This window comes from Ylistrum balloti, unplaced genomic scaffold, assembly GCF_031769215.1.
Source record: "Ylistrum balloti isolate Yb309-2 unplaced genomic scaffold, AGI_CSIRO_Ybal_v1 Utg371124, whole genome shotgun sequence".
Classification (NCBI taxonomy): Eukaryota; Metazoa; Mollusca; class Bivalvia; order Pectinida; family Pectinidae; genus Ylistrum; species Ylistrum balloti.
The window spans coordinates 800,054-823,338 of NW_026782617.1; the positions used below are offsets into that span (position 1 = coordinate 800,054).

General features: G+C 35.2%; 1 protein-coding gene across 1 annotated transcript in view; it reads left to right on the forward strand.

Moving 5' to 3' along the window:
* Positions 1-4,633: 4,633 nt before the first annotated feature.
* LOC132560872 (titin-like) overlaps positions 4,634-23,285 on the forward strand; it is a 67,226-nt gene continuing 48,574 nt past the window's right edge. The window contains 1 exon segment of the mRNA XM_060225576.1: positions 4,634-4,989. Coding sequence (XP_060081559.1) covers positions 4,634-4,989 — 356 coding nt within the window.

Consider the following 23,285-nt stretch of genomic DNA (forward strand, 5'->3'; position numbering starts at 1 on the left):
TACACCCACAATATCGCACCATGTTACACCCACAATATCACCATGTTACACCTGCCAATGTCACCATGGTACACACACAATGTCACCATGTTACACCCAAAATATCACACCATGGTACACCCACAATGTCACCATGTTACACCCATAATGTCACCATGTTACACCCACAATATCGCCATGTTACACCCACAATATCATATCACCATGTTACACCCACAATATCATATCACCATGTTACACCCACAATATCATATCACCATGTTACACCCACAATGTCACCATGTTACACCTGCCAATGTCACCATGGTACACCACTCAATGTCACCACAATTCTCCACTCAATGTCACCATAGTAAAACACTAAATGTCACCCTCGTTCTGTTCAGTGCCACCCTGCTACTGTTCAGTGCCACCCTGGTACACCTTCGATTTACCAATTATTTTGGTAAAGACTATATACATTTTCAATGACACTGTTTGAACCCTTGTGTGTGTGTGTTCAGAAAAGCATGGAACTAAACCTCAGTGATGTGGGCACTTGTATACTTAATCTCCAAACGAGCATCTAAAACATTAGTCTGAGTTAAGTTTATACTAACACAAGCTATAGTGAAGTATTGATTATCATAATCAAACTTATATTGTTTGGTGATTTTATGTGAACTATATCAAACAACCTGCAGTTGGATAGATGTCTTTTGGAAGCTGGTGCTGTTCTTTGATGGAATAGTCTTTGCCGCTGAAGATCAGAAAAGCTTCCAACAAAGTCTTTCTTTTGTTAATGTCTGGATATGACAACCGCTAACCAGCCATAAGAGATGTGAGAAATGTATCCTCCATCATCACTGCATGTCGGAAATGATATGGAGTCATTAATCAACGTGACAGACCCTAGTTTGTAGAACTAGCGCCATGCTTACTCTCAAACAGTGATATCTAAAAACTTTTAAAACTTTCGTCAGAACTTCATTGTAGAAATATCTCTGTGGGTTTTTATCATGAGGCAGTATACTTCAGCTACTTTACTAGAAATGGAGTTAGCAACTCAAACCTGACCCCTACATTTACAGTGTCAGCATTAATACTATGTGTTTGTCTGGTCCAAGTTGTACATGTATATAGTTTTTCTGTTTGTTATGGTCTGCATTTCCAGCCATTTATCTTAAGTGCCTTCCTACACAGGAACATGAGTATACTGTATTTACCCAACCCAGACAATGTTATGCTCCTCTTTATGTCGATGACTAGTTCTAATACCAGATCTATATCTGGCAGTGATAAAGTTATTGTCCTGTAATAAGCCCACCCATATGTATATCTGTTTAGTAGAATTATTAACCAATGCTATTTCATTGTCCTGTAATAAGCCTACCTATACATATTACTGTTTAGTACAATTATATTCCAATGCTATTTGATAAATGTCATTGTAATAAGCCATATATATTGCACCCATATATATCATATATATGTTTAGTACAATTATTATATACCAATCCATATATATTGCTGTTTGTACAATTATATAAATGTCATTGTAATAAGCCCACCCATATATATTGCTGTTTAGTACAATTATATACCAATGCTCTTTGATAAATGTCCTGTAATAAGCCCACCCCTAGTCATTGAGTGAAAATTAATGTAATGCCCCCCTGGGCTTATTGGAGGATGCATACAATATACAGTCCTTTCTAATCTTTTATTTTCCCTTTAACGACAAGATGAAAAAGACAAAAAACTTACCAAGGTAAAAGAGATGAAATAAATGTTTCAAGGTGTGTTAAATATTGCTCTGTGATAGAGAAACAAAAAAATGAATACACCTCTTCTAAACTTCTCAACCGTTATATTTATATCATACTATAAATTTTAGGTTTTTTGTTAGCCTGTGGCATATAAGATATATCAATTTATTCAAGAGCATCATAATTAACACTCTTTAGATTACGCTAGTCAACGAAAGATTTATGCCAAATATGTACACCAAAAAAAACTTAATTGTATACACATGTGCATAATTAATTAATATTCAGGATATTAGCCCTGAGAGAATGTTGGTTTATAAAAAGTAAATGTATGCCATTTTATAGTTAATGATTTTTTATAACGGTAAGAATTGTATATAAATAGGACATTGTTATAGATAATTATATATACATAACGTGACAGAATTTCACGTATAGATAGACAGTCGCCTGACATTCCTTCACAGATCTGGCTTACTTAATAAACTTGTGACCACACTCCATCCCCATACTGCTCTCCTGCTAATGATGATTTTGTGATTGGACATAGACACCATAACACAGTTATTGGCTATGATGGGTGTGGCTGTATCTGGTACTTAACACTACTGCATGACCTCTGTACTATATATATATCCACAACATCTGTTTGGTATGTCTTCTGAGTCTGTTTGATGACCTTGAATGGCAAATGCTGATGATGTTTTAACATTTTTTCCATAGATGTCAAAATCCAGAATAAATTCTACAATGTAGTTTCCATTTTATCAATGAATTTACAAATCAGTTGTACGATTTGAATTACAATGTTTCTATAGAAAACATCGGTTTGATCTTTTATGCAGTGACTTGTTATGATCTTATTACAATAAGTACAGGTAATCTGATCTTTGTTTTTACTTACATGTAAACATGCATATATAGGTACAAATTTATCTACAGTTATGTATTTTGTCTCTGTTGGCAAGGTTACAGTAGTTTTCTCTCTGGTTTGACTTTGCATATTATATAGCAAAAACTTGAAATGGATGTGCGTGAAAAGAGAGTGAGAGGTGGAGAAGGAAAGCCACAACTGGTTTGTGGCTACATTTTTGTACTGTTCTTCGGTACATTTTCTTTTTTTTTTGAAAAATTTGATGTCGGTTAGTAAACTTTTAATTCCAAATCAGCGTGGGTTCAGGTGAATATGGTCTTGGGTAATATGATTTATGTTTAAGGCCTCCAACAGATCAATGCATTAAATTTTTCTATGTCATGTCTGCTTACAAGAAACAGGGAAAAACCAAACACTTCACTTAGCTGTCCTACTAAAATTTAAACTTGGTCATTCTTCCTTTTTTCTGCCTCATCGTCACTGGACACGGTCTTTATATGACCCTTGTTAGGTGTGAAAATCGTAGACAAACAAGCTATTTATTAAGATATGTTTGAACTAAGGACGGGTTTATCATAATGATGACTTGCTAACTATTGACATTCTTCAAGAATGTATTGCTGAAGTCGTTTTTCTTAAGGATAGATCGATGAAGAAATTTCAAATTTTGGAAACATGTGATCCCTTCAGCTGTCAATAAAAGTAAATTTACATGGTATTTATAATGAAATGAAAACATCAAACAGTGAATTGGAGCTTCATTTAATGTTCTACCTGACTAGAGGAGAGATATTTGTGGACAATGAATGAAATTGTATACATACACCTGTGGTTATAATCCACCTAGATTTCTATTGGCAGGAATGCCTGAATGACGGACATTGGTCAGTCCAGATTGTTACTTTACAATGAAACATGATTATGGTAAATTTACAGGTGATACCCAGTGTCAGTTTCGTCATAAACGAGGTATTGTAGGTGTGGCTATTTTGAATAAAAAGGAATATGCATAGTTTGGCTGATGTAGTGGAAAAGATTGTGAGGTGGATGTGAGAGAATGATGAGTTTGGATGAGTTAATGGGTGGATGGTTGGCAGACTTGTTACCGTAGTTATCCTTCAATAATACCAGGATGTCAAACATGTCCTCTCACTCCAAGTCAGGGTGTGTGGGCTTATCAGAATACCATGAAATTTGAGTTTGTTTTCAATATGTAATACTTACCATAACTTTAGTATGCAAATACAGTAACTGTACCCATTTTTTTAGCCCAAAAAAATGAAAAGATTCAAACATCGTGCCCTCTCTGACGTCATGTGAGCCATAACCAAATGACAGAGACAGAGTGATCTCCCTTCCCTCTTGCCTTTATGGGGCTCACTGACTCTTGAAATTAGTATATGTAGGTGGGCTTAATACCAGGCATAGGGCTACAGCTGGATATACAGTAGATAGATTGGAGTTGTGATGGGTGCCAGTTTAGGCAAAAAAGCGTTTGGAAAGGTGCACATTGACTATAATACTTGAAATGGATAGGAGCTGAAACAAATAATAGTTGTGTTGGATATAGAAGTTGAGGTGAATAGGAGTTGGAAGTGGATAGATAGAAGTGGATTGGAGTTTAGATGGATGGGAGTTGAAGTGGTAGGAGTTGGAAGTGGATTGGAGTTTAGATGGATGGGAGTTGAAGTGGTAGGAGTTGGAAGTGGAGTGGAGTTTAGATGGATGGGAGTTGAAGTGGTAGGAGTTGGAAGTGGATTGGAGTTTAGATGGATGGGAGTTGAAGTGGTAGGAGTTGGAAGTGGATTGGAGTTTAGAAGGATGGAGTTGAAGTGGTAGGAGTTGGAAGTGGATTGGAGTTTAGATGGATGGGAGGTGAAGTGGTAGGAGTTGGAAGTGGATTGGAGTTTAGATGGATGGGAGTTGAAGTGGTAGGAGTTGGAAGTGGATTGGAGTTTAGAAGGATGGAGTTGAAGTGGTAGGAGTTGGAAGTGGATTGGAGTTTAGATGGATGGGAGGTGAAGTGGTAGGAGTTGGAAGTGGATTGGAGTTTAGATGGATGGGAGTTGAAGTGGTAGGAGTTGGAAGTGGATTGGAGTTTAGATGGATGGGAGTTGAAGTGGTAGGAGTTGGAAGTGGATTGGAGTTTAGATGGATGGGAGTTAAAGTGGTAGGAGTTGGAAGTGGATTGGAGTTTACATGGATGGGAGTTGAAGTGGTAGGAGTTGGAAGTGGATTGGAGTTTAGATGGATGGGAGTTGAAGTGGTAGGAGTTGGAAGTGGATTGGAGTTTAGATGGATGGGAGTTGAAGTGGTAGGAGTTGGAAGTGGATTGGAGTTTAGAAGGATGGAGTTGAAGTGGAAGTGGTAGGAGTTGGAAGTGGATTGGAGTTTAGAAGGATGGAGTTGAAGTGGTAGAAGTTTAGGTGAATGGGAGTTATAGTAGACAGATGAGATAGCTAGGAGTTGAGGTTGATGGCAGCTAGATGAGGTAGATGGAGTTTTAGAGATAGGAAAGGTTTTGATAATTTCTTAAGAAGGCAAATATATCTCTGTTAATTTGTTGTTTTAGAGACTTTAAAACATCTAAAATGTAGAATTTTATCAGGTGATTGCTGCTAACGAGTTTTCTTACGCAGATGTAAATGCAACGAAGTCTATATAAAACAGTGACAACACTACCTCACTTACATATTGATGGGTCTCCTAGGTATTTAAAGTGTTTCATACCAGGAAAGTGAAGGTGTGATATCTGTAAATGTTTTCACCTCCACTCAAAGGAGAATTCAAATGTATAAAAATGAGGAGTCAATAAGCGTGAAGCATTTCCCGTCAGTCGCCACAACAACCTCGTTCAGTCTCCTGGACCAGGTAGATATGGAGCCACACCGCGGGCGACACACAGCGTCAAGTGTATAGGGATGAATTTCAAATGAACACATCAACTGAAACCTGACACCAGGTTAATTAAATAGGAATTTCCTAGTTTTCAGTTGGATTGTAATCATTTCGCTCAGGTAGGCAACGATATTTATACCTGAAGACAGTGATAAATATATAGATATAACTTCATAAGACCAGTGTGTTCATGATAAACAGCTCGTTGTATTGCTCGGCTAAATAGGCTCTATACAGCTAGCTAGAGGCTATATAAGCTTTGTGTTTACAGTCGTCTCTATCTAAATATGGCTGTAATTTCACTTCAGGTTTCCTATTGGACTGGAATGTATATATACCTATACGTACAGTGACCAGTTACTAGGATAATAGAAACTGCAGATGTGTGGAGTAGTAATTGTTCCTAAGTTGAAACTGTAGTACAAGATTTTGTGTTCTTGCTATAATAGGTGGACAATTTATGACAGTCGATATTGTTATGTGGTGATAGATGACGGTAAATTGGATTTGTTATGGGCATTTGTGATCCAAGCTTTTGTGATATTTTTCAATAGTTGAGGTAAGTACATATTATTTGCTGACATGATTTGGAATGAAAAAAATATTGATTTGTGAACTGAAGAGTGTTTTCATGTACTGTCATCAAAACAAAAACATGTTTTATGCATCGGGTATACAAATATTTGCTCATTAGTTAAATATTAGTTGAAAAATTGGCGATAATACAGTCTTTAAGAAAAAAAATATAACTTTTTAATTAAATTTAAATTCAAAAGAAGGCAAGAATTTCCAAGTGTTCCTTGAAGGCAGATGTCATTCTAGGCATGACACCATTTACAAGAGGTGTCATTACCAAGAACTATTTCAGGCAGGTTCGTTCATAACACTTGTCATATTAATGATCAGGATCCTCATTAACATGAAGAATCCTCTTCAAGGAAATAATTTTAAGGTCTTGTTAATTTAAAGTGTCTTGTTACCACCAATTTTACTCTTTTAGGAAAATGTCTTCCTAATAAGATGATGTTTGAATGAGGTTTTCACCCTTTCTAATAATTCTTAATTACAAATTCTGGTGTCCTTGGTTAGCAATAATAATTAACTTGTGGATAATCAAGCCAACAATTTAGTTTGTACAGAAATACAAGGACAATACATAAAGGGGCTTTTTATTATATTTATGAAAGATACATTATTTGAAAATTGATTCAACAAATATTATTTATTTTGCCTGACAATACTAAATTGATTTCTCTTTGGTTATTCATAGCTATCCCTGAGGCTATTCAAATGAAGGTCAGAGGTCATTGGAAATCAATAAAAGTCAAACTCAGAGCTTTAGACTTGAAACAGTGTTTGTTTATTTGTTATTGATCAGGGATATTGAATTAAAAGTGTTGTGTTATGAAACTTCTGTGTATTCACACCTGTATTGAGATATAGAATTCCATGTTTTGAAATACCTGTTCCTCAGAAGTGCTGATAACAGGTTTGTATTGGTCCAAAAGTTTCATTGAACTTACAACAGATTTCATAAATCTGTCAAGTTTTCAATAGACGTTTCCGCGCTGCATACATGTTGATTTCAAACCCAGACGGCTTTGAATGTTAGGTTTATCAGAGATTTTCAAACACATTTTGAAATATTTGATACCAAAGCTTCAGAAAATATTGTTGATCAACATCGCAGAGCTCGTTATCGTTGTAATTGTGATGTATTTTATAGAGGAATAATAGAGCTTTCTGTTTCTTTACTGGGGTTATTGATCAGTGTCAACAGTCAAGGTCATTCTGAGGTGGGGTCACTTTGTGGTTACCTCACTGAACAACATCTGGAAGGCCTGTCACATGTCATTCTAACCAATTAGGATCAAGTGACAAGTCTTTGCTGCAGCAACCACCTCAGCAAAGACTGGTCTATTTCACGGCTTCCAGATAAAATGTAAACCATGACAGGAAGGTAGTGTTGATTATTTCACATCTCAACTTTATATTGGAGGTTGAATTGTTAAACGATTTGCTTATTGGGCTGTCAGCTTCGGTAGAGTAAATTTGGCAAAACAGATACCTCTTTATATCTTACTGCTAAGAATTTGCACATTTATACCTAGAAATTGCATTCTATAGAGAATAATTGATAAAAGTTTTACAAACAGTTATTTAACACTTTGAGCTGGAAAATTGTTCGCTCATTTGATAATTAGAATCTAAATCTACCGCTGCAGAGGGATAATGTACAGTTTATAGTATATATTGTTATTGTCATGTTCATCGTCTGTTATTTAATTTCATTCCAAATTAATTAATTAAACAAATTTTGGTTCCTTAGTTTCTCAGAAATGTAGATTATAATCAATTGTTGAAATCTTATCAGTATACTGTGGTATTGCTCATGTTATTTCCTGTGTGACTTTCGTAGGATTTCATTATTCATACATGGAATGTAATATTGACAGACTGTCTCACTACCTGGTGGGTGTGAACAAAAGAATCTATACATCTACAACTTATAAATGGTCAAGGTTATTTACTGTTAAGTCAAAGACATCAACAGAACAGGATGTTAAATAGATCTTAATGGGTAAAATCTCGGGTATACACATCAGGTACAGGTAGGTCTTAATGGGTAAAATCTCAGGTACACGCAGGTCTTCATGGGTAAAATCTCAGGTATACAATCAATCAATCAATCAATATGTTTTATTTGAGTGTCACATATCACAGTACATAGTAATAAAAACAATATTGAACAGTTATTAATAAAAGTGATACCCAGCTGATATCGGCTTATGAGACACTATATAGTTAAGCATTAAAGTTATGGTTAAAACAATAAAAGTTACGATTATAATGTCCTGTATTGATAATTACATGTAGACCTAGTCAAAATATGTTTATACACATCAGGTACAGGTAGGTCTTAATGGGTAAAATCTCAGGTACACGCATCAGGTACAGGTAGGTCTTAATGGGTAAAATCTCAGGTATACACACCAGGTACAGGTAGGTCTTAATGGGTAAAATCTCAGGTACACACATCAGGTACAGGTAGGTCTTAATGGGTAAAATCTCAGGTACACGCATCAGGTACAGGTAGATCTTAATGGGTAAAATCTCAGGTATACACACCAGGTACAGGTAGATCTTACTTATAGATTTTATCTATGAGACAATAGATCATTTATGTATAGGTTTGTACAGGTAAATGTTCACATAGGTTTGATCTATTAGGTATGTACAGGTAAATCTTCATATAGGTTCGATCTATTAGGTATGTACAGGTAAATGTTCACATAGGTTTGATCTATTAGGTATGTACAGGTAAATCTTCATATAGGTTCGGTCTATTAGGTATGTACAGGTAAGTGTTCACATAGGTTTGATCTATTAGGTATGTACAGGTAAATCTTTATATAGGTTCGATCTATTAGTTATGTACAGGTAGATTTTTTAAGTATTGATCTGGTTACAAATAAGCCTCCATATCAGGACTCACCCCAGGTAAACATAAATATTTCTTAGTTTGTTTTGTAGATCTTGATCTCTGTAATACAGTGAGGTAACACAAAGGTCAGATTTAATATATATTATACACAGATTGCAATTCTCTGAGTCACAATTGTCAATCTAATGTTTGTAAAGTTTGTGGTTAAAATGACCGGTGGTCAGTATACTTTTAACAATAGACCTGTGTATATAGTTTGTGTAGTCGGTTAGCAGCCTTGTATTAACAATCAGAGACACTTTTTGTACCATTTGTAGACCCTAGATCATTAGACTATCCTTTGTTGACTTTTCAGATTCTTGAGTTATTTAAAATTTGGAAAAATAACCTACATAATCAAGGACTTGTGACTTTGAAATTTAAGTGTTTGATGGTTATTTATAGACATGACCTTGACCTTCACTTCATCTTGCAAGTCTTTTCATGTGATGACTTTTTGTACTGTTCAGAACAGAGCAGTCATTGACCTTTGAACTTTTTGTCTGAATAGCATGAAAAGTTTGATCTATATGTATGCAAGCTTTCATCTTGATATATGTGAGCGTATGCAAAAGACACAATGTGGCCAGAATTGTTTTGTTGTTTGGGTAAAGTTTTTCTGTTACCGTGACTCTTACTCTTTCTAGGCGTTGTCTCGACAACAAACATCCTTGTTCTAGTGACATGCTGTTAGACATAACTCAATAATGAATCTGAACGAATAAGTATTATTGTGTACATTTTAAACGGTATGTAACACTGTTGTGTGAGAAATAACTGAATTAAGTGATTTTCGTTCATTTTAGTGAATTAGAAGTAAGCATTTGGGGTATTTAATTGTTTAACCATAGATGAACTATATAATATGCAAATATATGGAATTGGAGAGGATTGGGCCGTGTCGTCATGACTCTGGGAATTTCAACATTTTGTTTTACAATATACTTAGGGTTGATTGGGTCTTTACTCTTTGAAATCTGAAAACGGCATCAACTGCAAGAATTGTTGAAACCTTGACATGAAAATAAGTTACAGGGATATCAGTATGACCGTCAAATTACAAAAAGTATACATGATGTATTCACACCTGAGATACAGAATCTGCTGGGATTTACAACAAATCTCAAGATTTATATCGTGTGGGAAATCTACAAAGGAAGGTCAAATCCCTTTTGTTAAAAAGTTTAAGCTATGTAGGTTAGAATGTTTGGAATGTCTGCACCAAGGTTCATGGTAAATCTCTAGTTTATTGTCCATAATCTTGTAGGTGACATATATTTTATGTTTCTAAACAATGTATAAAGTTAATGTTTTTGTCTTTGCTGTAGCATGCTTAAAACACTGGTAACAGCTTTCAGAGATACGAACATCGCCATTAATGTTGCTTATTAACCAAATATACATCTATTGATTAAGGGTTCAAGATTCCTGGTTGCCAAATGAGAAGCTAATGGGTACATGGACAACTTTAAATTTACATATATATTTTTCAGGAATTGAACAATAACAATATTTTATTCGAATTTTTACATTGTAAGGCCATCAGTGATGGATATTTCCTCTGGTCGTTAAGCTAACTTGTGAGATATATTACAGGTAGATACCATCTGTTTCCTACACTGATCAGGCATGATACCAGGAAAATCCTAGCCCAGGAATCCTATTATAGAAGGATTAGGTTTAGGTCCTGAATCAGGCTCATTGTTAAAGTCTATATACTGTATTGTACTGGTAATATAATGGGCTGTCTACAACTCCACAGCATCAGCGTGATCTATCAGGTCAGGATAACGCCAAAGATGTCTAAAGGTCATTCATACAGTCTATTGTATATACTTCATATCAGGATAGAGTTAGTTTGGGTATAATTGTTACATTGGAAGGAAATGCCTGATATCATAAAAGAGGATTTTTTGAAAAATATTTTTCATCCTTTTTTTATCTGGAAGAAAAAGAAGATCAGACATATAAAGAAATTGCTTTATAGTATAGTATAGTGTAGTATACTGGTAAAAACAAGCACAGATTTATCTAGTTAAGACTATGTTGAGTTTCGTTGTGAAAGGGCAGATATGGCCAACTCATGGCCGGAGAGTGGGACAGACTCATTGATATTGGATAGATACTGTGACAACTGGAGAAGTAGTGGCTGTAATATAACTAGGACAACTCAATAAGTAGTGGCTGTAATATAACTAGGACAACTCAATAAGTAGTGGCTGTAATATAACTAGGACAACTCAATAAGTAGTGGCTGTAATATAACTAGGACAACTCAATAAGTAGTGGCTGTAATATAACTAGGACAACTCAGTAAGTAGTGGCTGTAATATAACTAGGACAACTCAATAAGTAGTGGCTGTAATATAACTAGGACATCTCAGTAAGTATTGGCTGTAATATAACTAGGACAACTCAATAAGTAGAAGAAATAGGAAGAGTCACAAGGCAGAAAACCTGTAGCCAACCAAACAAACTTGTTAATAATGAATTACCTCCCCTGTCTTCCTTATTGTTAATTGTGATACGTGAATTAGAGTATTAACATAATCATCTGATTCACAATGGCGAAAAAATGTTTTCATTCTTACGGTTAAAGTGGTTTCGTAGGCTAATTAACCAAAAGTCCATTAACATTAATTAAGAAACATTTTTCTGTCACAGGAAAGCAAAATAACTTTTAATTTATTGTCGGGCCGGTAGCAACCAGAAGTGTCTGTTAGGTCAGCAGGTCTATTCTTTATTCTTAATAGTAGTATTTTAGTAAAACTACATCACTTATAGTGAGGAATCCGGAAACTTAAAAAATTAGTAAGCCTTTTCCTGCTTTGCTGTCCCATCCTTCTTGACAAACATTTGATCTTCACATAAATACATTTTAATATGAAGAACAATTTTCCTGCCAATTATCATTAGAATGTAGACTTTGTCACAGATAATTCATTTTCATTCAGCTAGATCTGATTGAGAGATGGTGATATGAAAATAATGATAGTCTAGAATCTTTGTTTTGGTGCCTGTGCTTGACTTGGAAGTAAAATTAGAATTGTTAAAGGTATAATATAGAGTAAGTTATACATATTGTTTGCACTGGTGTTACAGAGAGGCTGTTTTGATTAGTCAATATCTCCAACCTGTTGTATAGATTCTCACAGGTATTAAAAATGTTGATTAAATAATAGTTATAGTCTGGTTGAGGAAAATTCTTACTAAATGTGAGATTCATACATGTTTATTTGGTGCGACGAATTCTACACCTGGTTACCTCATCCTCCTGGCTCCCTCTCACCTTAATTACAGGTATCTTTTAGGGGTAATTAATTATCTAGATTTAAACTACAATCCATCACAGGTAAAAAGTACATGGTAGATATCAGTCTGGGCATTACAGGTGTTTGTGGTTGTAGTATGTCGCAGGTGTCAATCTGGGAAATATACAGATATGTTGCAGGTGTCAGTCTGGGAAATATACAGATATGTTGCAGGTGTCAGTCTGGGAAATGTACAGGTGTGTTGCAGGTGTCAATATGGGACAAATATATATATATATATGTCACGGGTATCAATATGTGAAATATACAGGTTTGTCACATGTGTCAATATGGGAAATATCAAAGTGGGTTACATGACTATCAGCTGTGTCAGCTTGGGAAACATACAGGTATGTCAAAAGTGTCAATATGTGTGATATACAGGTTTGTCACAGCTGTCAATATAGGAATATACAGGTATGTCACAAGTGATAATGTGTCTATGGGAAATATCCAGGTGGGTCACATGACTATCAGCTGTGCCAGTATGAGAAACATACAGGTATGTCACAGGTGTCAATCTTAGAACTAAACATGTGTTTTACAGGTGTCAATCTAGAAAGTCTGCAGGTATGTCACAGTTCCTTTTTTTGGAAATAAACATTTTTGTCACTTACAAATTGTATGTCACAAGGGTCTGAAGATATACTGGTATATATCAAACAATAAACAGGTAAACATGTTAAAAATAACAACATTATGCATATATCCTGAGATATTAGTTGTGAAATGTGTAAATGTTAAATATATCCCAGCGTATCCCTTCGTCTCCAGCTGTGTGTGATGATGAGGTCAAGTCAAACAGCTTGTTGTTGACCTTAATCCTGTCCTCTTCATGTTTCATCGTCTTGCCTGTTCTCGTCAACAGTGCATCCGTGATAAATCTCATGATATGCTAGAAATTTGTGAATATATTAATATTTACTGAATATTCCATAAAAATTCTTCATCTCTGTTAAAGATTTTATCTTTTAACGTAAACCTATAGGATGACATCGGAATGATTTGAAACTGTAAACAATATTTTGAAGCATTTATTATAATCATATCTTGTTCGGAATGGAAGCAAGAGGTTTAGGTATGGGAAGGCCATTAGATCAAGGGGCAAACTCAGCGATGGTTCAGGTAGGTGACCCTTAACACTTTAACATCTTAGCAAGTAAACAATACCTGGTTGCCATGCTGACCACTCTTAACAGATTTGTAGCTTGTATTTATCATAATTACTTTAACAGCGTGCATTAAATCGAGAATTGAGGAAATGAAGAAACAAACTATTTAGATGTCTAGATATTTTAACAAATTTCTAAACTTTTGATGAATGGCATCACCTTTTTTGTCTTTGTAGTGCTTTATGGCCCATCAGCAATTATTCATACAGGGTTAATCAACACATTAGAAAACACGCAGAAAAAATCTACATATCGCTCATAAAAAAGTGAAATATTTTTGTTTTCTAATTAAATTTTATACAAGAATATTGTAATTGTTTGGCTCACAACACACCATTGTATAATGATACAGTGTCATTGACCAATGGCTCTGAGTCGGTAAATGACCCTTCAACGAAACATTGACCTCTTCAATGTCAATTTGTAACCTGTGTGTCTACCTTAGTGATATACACATGTCTCCGAGAGGATATAAAGAAGGCAGGAAATGTATCACAACACTCAAACTGGTTAATTAGATGTAAGCTGGTTAATTAGGTGTAGAGTAGAACATTTTTTTATTTGAGAGTCACACAGAAAGTAAGCTGGTTAAATTTGATGGATTTTTTTGTTGAGTTTTAGGCCAGTTATGACAGCTCCACAAATTGCCATTTTGTTATCTTGCCACAGTAAGTGGCATGGCATTTATGAACTGGTAACTTTCATCAAGCAAATTAAAGTATATAAACTGCAACACCATTAGAAAGTTTGTATTAACCAACAATAAGCTTGGTAATTAGCCCGTTAAGGATTGGTAATGAGCCTGTCCATGTCTGGTAATAAGCCCACCCATGTCCTATTGCTGATCAGTGGATCAAGGAGGAAGAAAAAGTTTAATTAGAGTTTGAGTTGCAGATCAATTTCAATATCTTTGATAAGTTTGCTAATACCCAACAAAAACTCTACTCCTACACAAGGCCCTCCAGTTGTCTTTTTATAAGGTTTATACTGTGGAGGAATCAGAGGTATATAAACATAATTGCTAGGTTGATTGAAACTATTTGACAAAAAGAAGAAATGAAATACAACCCTGAAACTTCATGTTTTAACCAGACTTATGAGTGCTATGGTGGTTACCTAAGTCACTACCATGTCCAATAAACGCCTCTCCTACATGTATTAGAATATATATTGTGAAGTACCCGTCAAACACACATTAGTGTTAGAGGTAATGAGTAACAGTCAGATATTGTCTCTGTGGTTGCTAGAACTACCTTCTTGACCTTTTTCTGTCCCACTTGTCGCATAGAATTAAATTAAATACCTATATATTATAGCCAGTGTTGATATAGTCCTCAAAAGGTTACTCTGTAATTGCTTTCAACTGACTGATTTCCATTTGTGTCCAAGTCAGTGAAGCAGTGGATGATGGGACATTGATAGATAGTCAGAACGACAATTAAGATGTTGATTAAATCCGAATGTGGTCAAGTGCTGGTCAAGGTGCCCGAGGCTTAGAGGTCAGTGTTGTGTAGGTTGGTCATTATATCCCAGATCAGGGCAGATAAATCTATATCTTAGATGTAAAACAGTGTTAAATTTAAAATTCAGTTTTATCTCGTTTTGATGGTATCATTACAGAAACCACTGTCAGCCACTTTATTCAGTCCAGGTGCCCTTGACCTTGTTCTGTGAAACAATTTAAATGGACGCACAATTTTAAAAGTTTTCATCCTTGTGGATCATACCAGTAAAATAACTTGGGATTTCTTTAATGGAGATTGTGCTGACATCAAACCTTAGAAAATACTGGATTTATAGACCTCAATCCTCATTGATAAATTATTTCCTTAAAACAAGATATTAAACTGTTTACCATTCTAATGAACTGGTTTTATGTTAAAAATTATGAACATTTTAGTACATTTATACTGATGATCTCAAGTCTAAAAGTTTGGGAGCCAAAATTGACGTACTCTCCACCTTTGTGTTGGAAAGATGGAAAGTGCAATATGACAAACAACCATTTTCATGGAATGATGAGCACCTGTTTTTGTTAAAACAAAATTACATCTTTTTTGTTCATTATATGACAAGGTTGTGTTGAGCTTCTTGGACTCTACCTGTTAGAAATAGTTGGATTTGTATTGTAGAGACAGCTAGGATCTCTCCACGATTCAGGGACTCAAGTGAGAATAAAAAAATCTGCAATGAATGTAAATATGGTTTCAACTTCAATTGATTCCTCAACATAAGCTTGTTGATCTAACAAAACAACTTGATCCTCTCCTAGCAGCCCACAATTACCGCTGTCACTCAACTCCACCAATAAATTGAAATCTGTTCTCTTTATTGGGAAGAGCTGGCAAAGTATTAGGCAGAGCCCCCTGACCTCCATATTAGGTGGGTATGACCTTGACCTTAATAACTTGGTCTTAACCCAGTACTTGTTCTGTTCCAGTTCTTCTGTCAGACTTGTTATGGTTTACATGTCAGTATCTGTTGACAAGATTTCAACATCCAATTTCTGCCGTCCACTGTATGGTATGGACATCCATAACCTTATACTACTCCCTGCATAAAAATGCTATTACAGAGAAAATTTCACTTAAGGAATGAATTAACCAATGAGAAAAGGGGTTAAATCTGTCTTTTTTTGTTTTTTTTTTGTATTTTTGGTTTATGATTATACAAAAATGGAAATATTAATTATAAGCTATTGTTCTAGTTAGGAAAAGACTAGTGAATATAGGTATCCCATTGAATGATGCTCAGTAGTGGTCACACATCTTAAATCTAACAGACTAAAATGTTTTGATGTACAAGTATGTATAGATACACAATAACACTTCGGGAATGTTATACTTAAATACAATGTTGGGAATATCTCCACAGGAAATAGGTGCAATATTATATGCAGACCTATTTTGACGGTATATTAAAATACCATTGACTTTTCTCCCTCAGTCAAGGGTAGGTTTTTAGGTTTACCGGAAAAACCGCCTTCATCGCCCTATTGAATTTAATTTAATTCCCGACTATGACTGAGGGCTGATCAAACTCTTTTCTGGGTATCACGGATCTCCCTGTTAGTGGCTGGGTCAGTGTTAAAGGGTTGATTCAGAATTTCTGTGAATGGGGAATGTTTCTGGTTGGGGAGCTATCAGGCAGTGTATTGATTAGTCTCAGGTGGGCGTCGCCTGGATAGATCTTCATGAACAAAGTAAATAGGCTACCATCTGATGGTGGTCATATAAAGTTTTACTGTGTATAGCCGTAATGAATGCATTTCCTATATGTGACTAATATCTTACAGGTGCGTTTCGGAAGTAACAAGAGACAGGTAACAATTCTAAATTACTGAAATTTTTTTACAAATTTCACATCGGTATATTTAAGTTTTACAGTCACCTTAATGTATCAGCAATGAAGTATTTGATATGGCATGAGTGTGAGTTTGTTTTAGTTACTAAATACAGATGTAAAAGAAGGTATCTATTTCTGTCAAATTCAAAATGTTTTGTTATATACATTTTGTAGAATTATAGACAATCATTTATAAACAGTTCCTATTACTGCCTGTATCGGTGATATGACATCAAATCTAGTCAGAATTAGATGAATTTAATGTATTGGCCTGATTTTTTTTTTAACGAATATTAAGTAGATTTCATTTTACTAACAGATGTATGTTTATATGTTGGTAGTTTAACGATATCAAAGATCAAAATTGTTGTTAAAAATGAACAAATTCCTTACCATTGAATTTAATAAGTTTTAAAAAAAAATAGTATTTTGAAGACTTCTTAAGGTTGTGTGTATGAAATACCTGTTAGACAGGTGTCTGATTCTGTACTTGGTGACCTTCCCTTGACAGACGCATTCAGTCGGAACTGATGGGGACTGATCAGATATCGAAGTTTGATTCCTAGACAAATTTATCATAGGACGGCAAGTGTCCTGAACATGTAAAGTGTGAAATCTAGCCGCCATGTTTTTTTAAGGATGATTGATAGCATAAATAGCCCAGACATGCTGATGTGATACACTTGTGATGCTTTCTTTGTGGTATTCAAGTTTTTAGAATCTCTGTTAAAAAGTGGGAAACTAAATTATATTTAAGACTCAGCTTGTTAGCTTGCTGTCAGTATGAGGCACTGTTAACACATTCCTAATAAAGTAATATTGTGTGTTCTTTCACTTAAATATATGTTAAGTCATATTGTACTTTTGAAAAAAAAAAATTTTATTTTTTCTTTATTTAACTGAAAATATTTATAAATTTGAATAGTAAGCAAATTGGACTGTGGAATTTGTCAGGTTTATCACCAGCAAACAATAAGGGCCTTTTTCAACACAGAGTCCCTTTATACTGTATTTCTGTAAAACGAATGGGAGATTTGTTGCATTCCGTCCAGAGAAAAGTACCCATGGACATAACCAGATGCTACCATGTCATCAAAAACCACTGTTTCTCAGATTCCTGAGAAACACAAACTGCCACAGCTATAATGGGCGTCAAAAAACATTTCAGATCTTCATTCGAGGTTAAGTCGGCCAACGCTTAAACTAACTGCACTATTGGTGCCCCGACATTTGGTTATTTTGGTGCCCCTGAACGATGTACTAAATCACAATGATAGAATTATCGTGTAATTGACAGAGCAATATTGTTATCAAGTTTCCAGTAAGTTTGTTTTTCACGACAACATAATGATGTAAACACAAGTTATGGTAAAGACATTGGTACGAAAATTAGAACAGAATACTGGAAATGTTTTACACAACAAATATAAGTAACGCACTTCAGCCTAGTCCAGCTTTCATTCATTTTCTGGGAAAGGGGTTATGTCCAGTGTTGTTAAACTGGACTAAATATGTTGGTACATTGCGAGACCTTTCAGCTCTCAATCTTTGTTCATGATATATTTATCTACTTATTAGCTAACATTTAAGAACAAAGGTGGTTTATAAAACATTTTGCATAAATACAGAACTTACAAAGATAGGTTTACATAATAGCAATTTGCTTGTATCTGTATCAAATTTTGTTGTGCTCGTAAATGGTTTTACATTAGAAAATTTGATGTTTTATATAAAAACAATCTGTGTCAATGCATTCAATTTGGAAATTAAAGTCCATGCCTGGTAATAAATGCAGTCACATCTAGTGCAACTTCAGGTAAAAAGTAATTATTGTCGTCTTCGGGTTAAGAAGTCTACTTTCTTGTCGAACATTTTGATAATACACTCGATACTCTAATTCTAAATTTGGTTGATCGGTTTTACATCCACTTTCACCTGTGTAACCAGTGTAACTATTGAGCAGGAGCTAGGAGATAGCTATGTTGAATATTCCAGGGCTGTGTTCATTCAATGCTGCAAGGATAGAATTAATGCAAGTCTCGGACTGGAAACAGCATCACTCGGGAGTCCGGGGCTGTTTGGATCTGGCAAGGCAATTCGTGATTTGTCATAAAAATGCTAGTCCAGAATCTTTACCAGAATGTATATATACCTAGATATAGCAGGGCCAGAACTGGCCTTACCATACGACTCTCTATATTTACCAGGGACCTGTTCATTATAAATCTACAGAACTGATTCCGCCATGTAATAACACACGGCCAACAGTCAGCTGTTTGATCAGATTTATTTTCTGTTTATTCAGCAGATAAATGTAAACTTGATGATTCGTCCGACGTGTATATAGGTCAACTTTACAGAACTATACCTGAGGTATTTTCTTACCTTATATATACCTGAAGTCAGATCTACCAACAAAAATATACTTATATCATTGTTGATACGGAAGTCTTAAATGCTGCATTGCACGAATATTTGTTTGGCCGATTGTATTCTGCCACTTGACAGAAAAGTTTGGAGATTATACTCAAGCCTTCTGATACAGTTTCTGCGTATTTGTGATTTCTTCCAAGGATCTTAAGTGATTCTGCCCGCAGACACAGGAGATTATCAGAGTTTTCATGTGGCCGTTTACCTTTATATACATGTTTTTTTCCATGGATTGTAATTCTGCCTGCAGACATGACATCCAAGGCTGATAGTATTAAACAGATATTATCTGTAATCGGGTCATAATCTTGTCGATTTTCTCCATCCTTGGTTTGCTGGATATTACCTAAGAACGGTATTCAGTTTACCTGTAAATATCTCATTAAGGGGCCTTGTGACCTGGACAGGAATGTGAGACTGTGGTAATTAAGAACAGGTAATTAACTTATTATTGGCAAGTGCTGTACATAGTGTGTTTCCCATTACAGGTAGAGTGTACAAATATGTATACCTGGCCTTGTAAGAAGTGACAATGATTTGTCCAGGTAAATGATTGTTTCCCTAAACAATATCTACTTTTTTATTAATACAGTCACGATTTACTCGAGGGAATGAAGGTATGTAAAATTATTTGCATTTTTTTTTTATTGTTTTTTTTTTGAGTGAAGGATGCCAGGGGATGGGGGAAGGGGGTGTGTGTGGAGGGATGAGTCTACTAATTTTCTGTTGTGAAGGATGCCTGGGGATGGGGGAAGGGTGTGTGTGTGGAGGGATGATTCTACTAATTTTCTGTTTTAGAAAATTTTTTGTTTTGGTTGAATTAATACCTTAGTTTGTTTTGTTTTAACACAATATCTACTTTTTGTTTTTGTTTCAAGTGTCTCATTTGTTTATTGGTTGGTAAAAAAGCAGTATTTGATTGGTATTTATCCTAATGGAAGAAATTGATCTTTTTAATGGAAAATTGTATCATTTTAAAACCGAAAGCTGCAATTATAGAAAGAAGACTTTATTAGTGTTTGAAAGTTCATGATTAAAGTAGTTTCTGTATAATAATTTACATATTTTATTACACACTAGTATGATAGAATCCTTCCCCTTTTCTAAATATAGTATTAACCATAAAATCCCTGGCCTACTTTTGGAATTGATCTGATTATAGTAGAAGTATTAAGTGTATAATGAAATCTGTACAAATGATTATGTGTGTGCTGCCCGAGTTTCTACCTATTGCCCGAAACATTGCCTTAAGTAAGTCAGATTCAGGTGTGGTTGTGACCTAGCAAGCTACCTGATTTACACCCTAAATCAATTTCCATCTATAATGTATAGGCACTGTACCAGACATACTGTCTTAATGCTGTACCAGAAAAGTTCTCTCATATGTTCCCCTGAATCTATACCTCCCCACACAGAAGATGGAACAGTTACTTACTAGAACCAAGGGACGGCCATGTTTAGGTGAAGTCCATGGGCATTTTTTGGTTGAGAAACAGTCGTTTTGGGGTGAGGTCCACAGCCATTTTTGTTGAGGAAAAGTCGTTTTGGGGCGAGGTCCACAGCCATTGTAGAGGAAAAGTCGTTTTGGGGCGAGGTCCACTTCCATTTTTGATTGAGCAACAGCCGTTTTTGGTTCAGAGACAGCCATTTTGGGGTTAGGTCCACAGCCATTTTTGGTTGAGAAACAGCAGTTTTGGGGTTAAGTCCGAAGCCATTTTGGTTGAGGAACAGCCATTTGGAGTGAGGTCCACAGCCATTTTTGGTTGAGAGACAGCCGTTATGGGGTGAGGTCCACAGCCATTTTTGGTTCAGAGACAGCCACTATGGGGTGAGGTCCACAGTCATTTTTGGTTCAGAGACAGCGGTTATAGGGTGAGGTCCACAGCCATTTTTGGTTCAGAGACAACTGTTTTGGGGTAGGTTCACAGCTATTTTTGGTTGAGAGACGGCCGTTATGGGGTGAGGTCCACAGCCATTTTTGGTTGAGAGACAGCTGTTATGGGGCGAGGTCCACAGCCATTTTTGGTTGAGAGACAGCTGTTATGGGGCGAGGTCCACAGCCATTTTTGGTTGTGAGACAGCTGTATCTATGTTTTTGTTTGATCAGATGGATCCGAGGTTTATTATCCTGAGTGGTCTTGTTGTGCTTTCTGATGGCCATTAGGCATGCGTCTCTAAATCTGTACACCCACATCAGTTACTCCTCTGTAGGTAGTACATTCCTTTCTTCTGATCACTCTTTGGAAAGTTTAACCTGTGATTTTGAAACTTATCAAACTTAATTAACTCAGATTTTTATTTCGTATCATTAGGTGAAATACCATTATTCTATCCCAAATATTCTCTCAAAATCTGCATAATATACTATAAGTCATAAGAAAAGCGAAAATACAAAATTGATGTTTACTATTTACAACACACGCCTTTAAAAAAAATATGCTTGTATCTTGTATATATTTTTTCCCTGTTGAAACTGGGTTTCTGTTACAAGGAAGATGTGATGTAACGTTTAAGTTATTAGTCAGGAAATATGATTTATGCGTACAAGGAAATTCCTTTTCTGTAAAGTAAAAAGGGGGAACCAAATTCTTAGCATTGAATTTCTTTAAGGACAATTTGATTCAGAAAATTGTGAGGAAGTATTCTATAATAACATTCAGCCTTGTAAGAGTGGTTGTGGATTCTTCAGTGTAATAATTACCCAGGTTGGTGTTGTAATCGCTGTGAAAGGATTCCATTCAAAAGATTTCAAGTGACCACGTAATATTGAACTGTATTTTTACAAGACTTTTATTACTTGGTGCTTTTACACATGCAGTAGTTATATTCCGTAAAAAAGGCCATACAGATTTTATCATTAGTAAATATCAATTCATCATACAGGTAAGTATATATAGGTATATACCACAACATTTCAAACAGTATTTCTGAAGTTTGATGTCGTCATATAGATATATTTGTTATTGGTGACTAAAATGCTAGATAGAGTACTTTAAAGTAGAAAAAAATTTAACAAGTCATATAAAAACATGCAATTTCATTATGGATTTTGTTTTTGTTTCTTTTTTCTTACAATTTAATTAATTCCATTTTAATTTTAAAATCATTGCTTTTAAGATATCTGAAATAGTAATGACTGCAAAGGATATAATATAATGTATTGTCTGTAATGGTCTTCATTTAAACTAAATTACTTACACTGTTGTTGATTATATAGACAAAAATCCTTAGATATTCAAAACACAACTTGTATAATGATGAATAGTTTACTTTTAACATGTGTATGTTTCACAGGTAAAGGAAAACATCTGTTGATGTTGTTTTAAGTTAAACTAATGACAATGTCACACCTGAGATTTGATTACCTTTGTTAATGTGTGCACTGATTTAGCTGTAATTATAAAAGTTTACCTGGTATGTAGTGTAACATTGCTTGTCTTGCTGTGAGAGCTACTCACTGCCATCCAGGTGTTCAAGTTTCAGGATCAGAGGGATCAGGTATATATACATATCTCAAAATTGGAAATGTAATGAAATATTTATGTACTCACTGGATGAAAATTGGGTTCTGACAGCTCAGTACTCAAACAGTTTTTTCTGGGCATATTGATTCCAAAGTTGGGCGTGGTAAAAAGTCTTCAGTGCATAAAGAGAGGCCAGAGTGTTGTGGAAGCTAGGAAACAGCTAGGAAACTTATCACTAGCTCCGGAGATTATTTCAATTCTAAAACTGTTTATCATTACATTAAGGGCCGTTTTGCTCCTGAACAATTCCTCTGGATGGTTTGGTAGGTAAAACGCTAAAGTATTTTATCAAACTTACCTATCAGCTGATGAATGCTAGCTGTGTTATATAAGATTAGTTAAGTAAATAACTGGGGTTTTTTTTTTTGGTTGTGAGTGTAGTGTATAAACGAAATTTAACTTGTGTTGACATGTCTGTTATAAAAAAATTGCACACCTGAAGAAATAGTGATTCCAGATAAAGATGTAAACATACTCAAAAAACTTACCTGTCAAAGTG